Source organism: Rhinolophus sinicus, chromosome 17 (genome assembly GCF_057876585.1).
Source record: "Rhinolophus sinicus isolate RSI-liver-muscle chromosome 17, RSI-T2T, whole genome shotgun sequence".
Classification (NCBI taxonomy): domain Eukaryota; kingdom Metazoa; phylum Chordata; class Mammalia; order Chiroptera; family Rhinolophidae; genus Rhinolophus; species Rhinolophus sinicus.
Window position 1 is genome coordinate 25,072,473 of NC_142517.1, and position 10,162 is coordinate 25,082,634.

The following is a 10,162-nucleotide window of genomic DNA, read 5'->3' on the forward strand; positions in this document are numbered from 1 at the left end:
TTTAAACTCTAAAGATTTCAACTAGGGACATAAATACGAGCAAACTTCAGGAAAACTGTTTCATGACCATTTTTTCTTTTTGTCCTTCAACAATTCAAAAGAAAATGAACCTCCAATAACATCCTTTAGAGAAAAGACCATTAATTTATATTTCTTGATATGGAGTTTTAAAAAATATTGTACAGAAGAATTTTGCAAATCAAATTAAACAGTGCATATTCATTTTACCTTTTGCATTCCAAATGAAGGCAGCTTTTCCCTGAAATTCTGAAATTAAGAAAAAAAAAGTTATTAATTTTCACCAAAAAAAGGAAATATTATAATCCTGGTAATCAGAATATATCATCAATAAATAAGCTAGAATACAAAAGTATTTTTATTATCTCACAGCTTATGTAAAGTATCAAGACTTAAATATTATTTTTTATTAAAAAAAGAATTAGCAATCACTATTTTTGAAACACTGAAAATTAGAATTCTATTATTCTTAGTTAGCAGCAGTAAAATGAAACCCGATCATTGAATAGCATTCTTATAATCCCTCACTTTCAGCATTTTTTTCTATTTGTTTTATAGTATATTCATTTTAGATTTGATTTAGACATCACAGATCCACTATTTACCAATCCATTAGGCGCTGGAGCAGATTCAAAGATTATTTCTGGGTATTTGCCTTTGAGTATAAAAGAAAATTTAAAACAAGTAATATCTGCAGTAAGAAAATCAGGTACTACCATTTAAGAACTGCGATCTTGGTTAAGTCAAAATTGGAGTATCAAATGTTTTACCTCAGGGCCGCCAAAAGATCTGAATTTTGAAAAAGCTTTATATAAAAAACAAGCAGCAGTTTTTGACGCACATAAGCCACTTCAACAAATTTTTGGTGAGTTACAACTGGAGTACTAAAGAGGGAGTATCTAATTCCTTCCTGTATCTTTTACATGATAATTTCTTTCTAGTTTTGAAAACTTTAGGAACCCCACACCCACACTACATAAAAATGACATATACGAGTACTAAGAAGCAGCACTATGGTTTACACTGAACCAGGTACATCAAATAACATTAAAAAAAACAACCCTTCAGTGGTATAAAAAAATAAGCCACAGCTTTAACAAACCCCCTTTATTGAAAAGGATAAAAAAACAAAAACCTAAAATGATAACTGTCCTAGGTAATCTAATACATTATCGCCACGCTTTTTAAAAGTTTCTTGAAACATCACCTGTTAATTTTTTGCCAACTTGGTTTGTCAAGATGGAGACTGTGTCAAAGTGCCCTAATATATTTTTTATTGAGATATAATTGGCGTGTAACATTAGTTTCAGGTATACAACAATGATGTTCTATCTGCATATATTGTGAAATGATCACCACAGCAAGTCTATTTAATATTCAGCACCATACAGTTATAAATTTTTCTTTTATTGTGATGAGAACTTTTAAGATGCACTCTCTTAGCAACTTTCAAATATACAATACAGTAGTATTAACTACAGTCACCACGCTGTGCTTCTTATGGTCAGGTCATTTATACCAGTGTCATAAAAATGAGTCAGTGTGGTGACTTAAATGAATTCCAGTGCTTTGAAAATAATAAGTCACCACACTTTCTAAGTAATTTGTTTTGTTATAATTTTAAAATTATTTAAAAACCATTTCTTAACAATTTCTAAAAATATTAATATTCCATGTAGTTAAATGCAACCATCTTGGCGTAAGTATAAAGAATCTATCCCATTAAATTTGAAAACAGCATTAACCATATTTGTTTTCTGCATATGTAAATGCTGCTGAACAGAACTCCAATCCAATTATTTTTTTCCCAAGGTAGACAAACCTTCTATTTCCTAATTTCTGGCTATAAACCTGAGGTGAGGTACTGAGATTATAAACTGTCGAAGAATGTCTTATTGCTCTTCAAAAAATATAGCACAATGACAGGCTCTAGCAAGTGGAAAATCAATGTTTACTAAATAAATTATAAACAAGGAAAATATGGCATATTACCAAGAAGGATTAAAGAGTCAAGCTCTTAAAGACATCCGAATTTTAGACCTGGTTCTGTTATTAGCTATGCAACCACAGAGTCACTGAACTAAGATTCTTTTTCCTCATCTCTTTAACAGACACGAGGCTGTCGGGAGGTTTATATCACGTAGTACATGTGAAGCATTTACACGTGGTGAATAGGAAAACCACTCCAGTTGATTTTATGTTTTGCACATTTCTTCTTTTTCTAAACTAGATCTATCACTCATCTTTAATATTTCAGTTCTGTCCTTCATACAAAACAAACAGAGACAGTAGCTAACTCTCCTTGCTCCTCAGATGATAAAATCAGGCCTGCTCTCAACCACAGCATTCTGAATTAGTTCATCTTGAAATCTCCTCTGTCGTTGTATCATATTTTCACTCAACAGGCATCAAAGGGCTACACAATTTGGCCTCTGAACAACCTCAGCTCATCTGTTCTAATCAGAATACCCAATATTAACTGGCAACAGTCAATGCATCCCTTCTTCCCCACAGGAGATGTAATACTCTTCCTTCCTCAAAAATGGCAGTATTTTGCATATTAAAGATATGACCCTCGGAATCCCCTTAGTATTTTCACCTTATTTTATTACATCTATCTCTAGAACATCTGCAAAGCATACAATTTTGCATTGTAACAGAAAGAGAACTTAAACTTTCTTGCCTAGCAGGAAAATACTGAAAAAACTCAGAATTTCACTTCTTGTCACACTCCTGCCTTTAGAATGTTGAACATAAGCATATCATGTAACTTTTGAGAGATTTAATTTTATCATCTGTTAAGAGGAAGGAGCTGTCATTAAATGGCCTAGAAGAAACTTTACAATTCTAACAACCTTGTCTCTTATGACATCTCCCTAAACTGGCCCAGAAAAGTTAAATTAAGAGTGATTTTTTTTCATTTGCACTACCTATTTCTTCTCCTCATAATGTAAGCTGCTGTAGATGAGATAGGCTACTGTAGGTTATGTCTAATTCCATTCCTGTTGCTTTTCTCTACTTTATGGGGAAACAAAATTCCCACAGAGGAAGGCCTGTTTGAGAAATCTCACTGATCTATATACCATACATCTACCTCTAACCACAAATACATTTTTATTAAGTTTGAGAAGAGATGACGTTTTTTTTCCACATCTTGCTTGCCCATTACCTGCATTTCAATATACCGAAGGTCAGTTTTTTTCTTTTGTAAATCTTCCAATAATCGTTGGTCTAAGCTTCCATCTGGTTCATTTTCTTGCAAGAGATACTCAGAATCCCGGTCAATATATTTGTCCCTGATTCTAAATGTCCTCTTTTCTTGATTTATTGATTTCTTTTCCTGGTCCTCAAATTTCTTCTCTGAGTTTGATTTGTTCTCAGCAGGAGCTTCAGTACCATGTCTATTTTGACAAAATAAAAAAATGATAAAGGCTTAAATAAAAAACTTCAGCCCTGAAACAAAACAATACGCTGCTTAAGTATTTCAAAATCTTAAAGGTTTTACTCTTTTCTCTTAGAGGAATTATAAAAATTCTTAAGAGTCCTATAATGAATTAAAATTTTTCCTCCCTACAAATAGATAATGCCAGATAAGTTCTTCCTTGTGGTAGTTTCTCTCTCTCTCTCTCTCTCTCACACACACACACACACACACACACACACACAGGCATTCCCCCATTGCAATTATTTAGTGTTTTTCTGTTTGTGAGCCTTGTTTTATTTCACAACTTCATTTCTTCCTGCCACCCTTCCTGAGCTATAAATGTGATGCTACATTACATGGTCCCAGAAAAACTTCCACTTTTTTTTTCTTCTCTACATGATGCAGGATCCTGTGATTTTCCTAAAACAGCAGCAATTTAACTTCTTGCAGATCTCTCCGACAGAAGAATTTTGGAAATACAAAGATGATGGGTGGAAGAATAAATAACAACTAAATAAATCTCATATGCAGATAGACCATTCCTACAATTTAGCTTTCCTGTGGGAATGAATATGCCATCTATTTTTTTTTTTTTACCTTTCACCAAATCTGCTCTATTTATATACAAAAAAAAAAAAACCTACTTCAGGCTACATTTCACTTATTGAAGAGTCTAAAGATGTTATTTTTATTATCTTTTTTGTCTCCCTAGCCAATGCTATAAAAGAAGTGTTTCACCTTGCCCATATTTTAAAAGAATACTTTTGTTTTACCCATGATCTTCGGGAGCAAACCAGGATATTTGTGCTTCCGAATCTTTATCATTCTTAGCTTGGACAGAATGTAGTAGCTGCACAATTTGTTCTTCTCGGTGTTCATCCATGTGCACTACAGCTCTCTATTTAGTGCAAAGAAAAAACATCCTTACCAACATGAGAAAGCCATCTGCAAAATTATTTGATAAAAAAGGCAAAGCAATATATGTTCAACAAACAAATATAAAAGCAAGTTCAAGTTACCCCACACTTGTCCTTTTGCCCAATTTCACATCCTAGACCTAATTAATATTAACATTTTTGTATACAACCTTCTAGACCTTTTTCTACTATATGTGTATAAAATTAGCATGACTGTAATTGGTAAAAAAAAAAAAAAAAAGCATATTTAAGTCCCTTAAAACTTGGTCTCCTTACCTCCTACCCTCACATATTAAGTACTATGATTGTTCTCTCATCTTGAATTTTCAAAGGTACCCAAAATTAAAGTTAATATTAGGTTGGTGTGAAAGTAATTGCGGTTTAAAAGGTTAAAAAATTGCAAAAACCACAATTGCGTTTACACCAACCTAATAAAACCCAAATGTTCTGTGGAAAAAAAAAAAAAAAGGTTAAAAACTGGAAATACTATTCTGGTTGCAATGAGCATTTTAAAAGTATTTTAAAATTCTTACACTAAAAAGAGGAATAAATTGGGAAGTAAGAAGGCTGAGCTGATGCAGCTGCCTCATAGAATGAGAATTTTAAAAAAAATACACCAGAGAAAATATGAGTTATATTGTTTTACTGGGATAGAATACATGGAAGAGAAGAGTTACACAGTACAACATAAGAACAAAAACTTTTTTAAAACTGCTCTTTCATAATTGCAAATTATAATTAGTTGAATTGTAAGTAAACCCAAAAGTGGGATGACTGAAAAATGAAATAGCTCCTGAAAACATCATTTATGCTTTTAATAAAAACACAACTTACATTATTTCATAAATTCATTTTAATGAGGATTTCTGTACAATGAGGGTCCAGAGGCAACGGGCAGTAGAAAATTTGTAGGTCTGCCTCCCTCTTAACCTTCCAATTCCATCACCCTTCACTTTACCTCACTCCCCCTATGGAAAATCTCAAGACACACATTTTATGTTTCATGACTATTTGATTTAATTTGATCTTTTAAAAATTATTTTCCTCCCTTTTGGACATCCTCAAATATTCTTTCTGCTTCTAGTTATAAATTTCTGGCAAAGGAGACTCTCAATGAGGTCCAGCAAATTGTCTATGGCTATCTTATCAGCTTGTAATTATCTGCAATTACCACCCTCTGTATTTCAAACTCCATTCTCTGTGACACACCAATACCATCTTCCAGATCAGCCTCATAATTTCACACAAATTAATCACAATAAAACAAAAAACAAAAATGAAGGATATGTCCTCAATTGCTTGCCACCAAACCTAAACCCACCTGTATCAGAACCCATCCTTGGCTCTTTTCCTTTCCGTTTAAAATCAAAGAGGAGTCCATTTTCCTGCTTAAGGTTCATTTTTCCACCTACACCCTACAGTCCAATTCCTTTCACCTCCTCAGGGCTATGTCTTTCTAGTGAGATTTATCTTCCTTTCTAAATCTCTCTCTCTCTCTAGTAGTCATTAGGTTGCTGATCAATATTCTGGTTTGCTTCTTTCTAGATATATGGTAAACTGCATTTTTCCATCCCTGAATTAGGCATGGCCATGACTTACTGGCCAGAGAAATGTGAGTGGGGAGTCTCTAAGAATCAGGGGTGATGATTTAGGGTGTTCCCCTCGCCTTCTGCCACCAAAACCAGTCATGTTCCAGATGGGTGGAAGCCGTGGAAGCTTTTTGCTCATAATGAGAATTCTCAACTGAACTCCAATGGTCAATCTGTTGTTATAAGCAATTAAGAACTGGGGGCTTTGACTACTGCAGTATAATTTGGTCTACTCTGACATATTGTTCCTCTATACTGACTGGCTCCTTACCATCATCAGTATACGAACATTGTCAAACTTCTTCACTTTGAAAAACAAAACAAAGTCCTCTCTTGAAATCTCCCACCTTCATCAGTTATTGCCCGATTTTTCTTCTTCCTCTTCACAGTAAAGCTGCTTGACAGCACTCCATTGTTTCCATCTCTCCTTCACTAGCCGCACCACTACAATCTGGTTTTTATTTCCACCATTCCACTGAACGGGCTCTCATCAAGGTTACCAATGACACTGTCGCTAAATCCAATAGACTGTTGCTCTTACCTATGTGACATCTGCAGTGCTTGCCACCCTTGATCACTTTCTCTTTTTTACGGACATTTTTCCCCCTTAAACAAAACTCCTCGATTCCAAAACAACACCTATCTCCTTTCTTCTTCTCTGGCTGCTGCTTCCTAGATCATTTCCCGAGCTTCTCTCCCACAGCTGCCCATTACATCCCCGTGCTGCACTGGGCAGCCCGAGGGATCTGCAGACCAGAGCACTGACACCACGGGGAGTCTGGCAGAAAAGTACAATCTCTGACCCCTGCCCAGTTCTACCTTCTAACAACACACCAACTGATCCCTATGCACATTCAAGTTTGGAGAAGCAATGGTATACAGAATTCAGGCCTGCACTGTCCAAGTACTAGCCATAGGGCCACAAACTGCCAGACGTTCACCTGCAGACTAGACTTCTCAAGGCATCAGATCCAGATGTAGCTTTCTACCTCCCTCAAATCACCTTTTGCATGCCCTACAACAACATCAAACTCAGTCTTTAAGCCGAGTCCATCATCTTCCTCCATCACCTCTGTTCCTTATAGTCATAAAAGTGTCATTTCCCCTTCCCTCCAAAGAAAATCATTCTGAGTCTAGCTCTTAAGTCACTTTAATCTGTCCACCTCCCTCCTTCTCCACTGCCAATGTCTTCATTCAAGTCCTCATTTCTCACCTTAATACTGGAAGGGCTACTTAACTAGTCTCCCTGTCCCAGGATTGTCTCTTCTCAATCCATTCTCTGTACTACCAGAGGGGATTTAAACACAAACCCATTTTTTTTTCCCCTTGAAATGCTTTAATGGCTTGGAGTTCTTAGGGAAAACTCAATCAATTTCAAAGCCCTCTTATTTCTAGCCCAGGACTTTTCATATTGCCAGCTGTAAAATCAAAGGATCATGACCAGTATTAATAAAAAAGAGCAGAAAGGTACAAATAACAACAAAACCCAGAACAATGTATAGGTAATTAAGTACTATTTTATGAAACTTTTTTTTCAGTTATAAATACCTGTGCACTGGGTTGCAATTTAAACTATATTCCTTCTTGTGGAAAGCATCAACAAGTTTGAAAGCCACTGCTTTCAAGATAAGCACATAGAGGGAAACCTGTTATGTTGAAGCTAGATTACCAAGATTCCTGGACAACAGGTTAGGATGCCCTGAAATGTATTATTAGATCGAGACAGGAGTGACCTGGCCTCTAATTTCAAATTGTGAACTAGAGAATACGATGATCTAATTTTTGCTTTTAAATGATCACCAGGAGTGGCTCTACAAAGGATAACTAGTGGAAACTAGAAGACCAGTTAGGAGGCCAGGAACAGAAAACAAAATAGTGGCTTGATCTATGGTAATTGCTGTGGAGATAAGTGGCTGGATTTGGGATATATTAAGAAGGCAGAACAAACAGATTTGCTGAAACAAAAAAGAAGAATCCAAGATAAATCCCATCTTGGCCTTGGCAAATGGATAAATAAATGGTAGTGACATTTACTAAAATGGAGAAAGTTTGGGGAGGGGTTGGAAAGCAAGTTTCATTCACAATGATCCATCGCACAACTGATTTCAGATGGAAATAATATGAACAATTATTCCTCATTCATTTAACTTTTCATCTGTTTAGGTCTTTTATTTCCCAACTAGACTGTAAGCCCCTTGAATATCATAATTCTTCAGATTCCCACAGCAACATGCATAAAACCTTGTGTGAAATGGGCAAATAAAACTTGATAGAGTCTTAGAAAGTTACTGTGTACCTCCTTTTATAGTAATCACTCAATTATCTTCTAATTTCAAGATGACTTAGATGTGCTTCCCTTAATAAAAAAATAAAGTTTGCTTAATGAACAAGTTAATTTTGGTTGCCAAAGAGGCCTGCTGGTTTTTCTTGAAAAGAATAATATCTTAAGTTCTGAAGATGAATGGGTAACGCTCAAAAACATTTCAATAAAAACGACATGGATAAAATAAAAATAAAAAATGATTTAAAAACAAAAGCCTAAATCGTGATTTAATTACACTGTACCTAATATAAAGGGTGCTTTTAAAGAAGTCACTAAAAAGCTGTTCTAAGACTTATGTAAAGAAAGCTTCTGTTTAATTGTATATTTATTAGAATAGGCCACTCAGGAAACTTCAATCTTTCCTTTACTACAAATCTTCAAGCTACAAACCAATCACCATCCTGAAAAGAAGGTCCTAAGCCAAACCATCTCCTGAAAGTTCTTCCACTTTCTTCTAGGATCCTAAGTTTCCTTCTCAAAGAGGAGCTGCTAAGAAGCTGAAACCTCCCCAACTCAACATGAAAACAAAAGGCCTGAGTGTGTGGCTGTTTTAATACTAAAAATGGAAGCTGGACTATTCTTCGTTTGAACGATCTACATTCAAACTAGTGCTCAGCAGCTTTTGTTCCCAGCAAACCTTTATCTAATGTAGGGGGGTCGCTATTTTGGAGTTCCTCAGGCAAAAATCTTAAACAAAAGTGACCATAATTATTCTAAGGGAAAGGGCAGCCAGAGGCACTATGACAGCGACACGCGAATAATGTTAATTTCAGTCGGAACCTGAAATTAACATTTCTTTTGTCCACAGTTCTCACGTCCTTTAGGCAAAGTATACATTCAGCCCACATAAAGTTGTTTGCTTCAGGTCAGATGCACATGGCACGGTAAGCCATACAATATTCGCTACAGAAAGCTTTAGTGTACCGTTGCACTTCATATTGCGCTTCACAAATCACATATACCAGTTAAGAAACCAAGTTAAAAAACAAAAGAAAAGCCAAAAAAAGGTTATAGGCGCGATGAGAGAGAAAGGAAAACCTGTCCTGCCTCGTGCACGATCGCATCTCAGATTACCTCCTGCCTCTCCGCTTCCTTGTTCTTCTGCCCCTGTTTCTTCGCGTACCACAAGCCGATTTCGCGGCCTTTCAGGTGCCCGGGATGTCGGCCTCGGCCGCCTCGACCACCACCTCCGCCGCCGCCGCCGCCTCCGGAGCCCCGATTCCCTCCATGGCCCCTCCCATGGCTTCCTCCATAGCCCACGCCGGAGCTGCGGGGCCCACCATCGCGGCCCCAGTTCTGATGGTAGTCATCGCTCATTGTCCCAGAGGACCACAGCGCGTGAGGACCCGCAACCACGGCAAATGGCGACGGGCCCGGAAGCGGGTGCACGTCCACTCTCACTTTGCTTCCGGCGCCCAGCGCGAGAAGGAGGGCCCTTGAGCGTCACAAGCATCCATTTCCGGTGACGTCACGGGTAGGCAGCCGTGGAAGCCGAGAGTGTGTTGAGGTGCAGTCCTATTGGATGTTCCTTCCGTCGTTTTCCGATGTGTGTCTGGAGGGAGAGCAAGCTAAAGGCGCGTCGGTTTACTTTTCTCATTCTGAACCTTTGAGGAAGTGGGTTTTGTTTTGTTATTCCTTGTGGTAAACTCTGGAGTTTGCGTCCAAGTAGGCTCAGGATACTAAACATAGGTTGGCACAAAACCCGTGGATGATGCATTTTCTCCTAAAAACCCTCTAAAGAAGTGAAATGAGTTCATCATATCTTTTTTCTTTTCCTAGTGCTGTATCTTGGAAAAAGCCTGGCACTTGTTTCAAGTACCAATTGTCCCTGCCTCTTTTCAAAGGTTATTATTTACTACCTTTATCCAATAGCATGAGAAGAGCATGTCTA

The 10,162-nt window shown here is 37.0% G+C and overlaps 1 protein-coding gene across 1 annotated transcript in view; it reads right to left on the minus strand.

The window, feature by feature from the left end:
• DHX36 (DEAH-box helicase 36) overlaps window positions 1-9,683 on the minus strand; it is a 41,580-nt gene extending 31,897 nt beyond the window's left edge. Inside the window, exons 1-4 of the mRNA XM_019731989.3 lie at window positions 9,346-9,683; window positions 4,216-4,340; window positions 3,188-3,419; window positions 229-267 (exon numbers count right to left, since the gene is read on the minus strand). Of these exons, the coding sequence (XP_019587548.2) occupies window positions 229-267; window positions 3,188-3,419; window positions 4,216-4,340; window positions 9,346-9,588 (639 nt within the window). The 5' untranslated portion in view covers window positions 9,589-9,683. The remainder of the gene's footprint in view (window positions 1-228; window positions 268-3,187; window positions 3,420-4,215; window positions 4,341-9,345) is intronic.
• Between the last annotated feature and the right edge of the window lie 479 nt (window positions 9,684-10,162).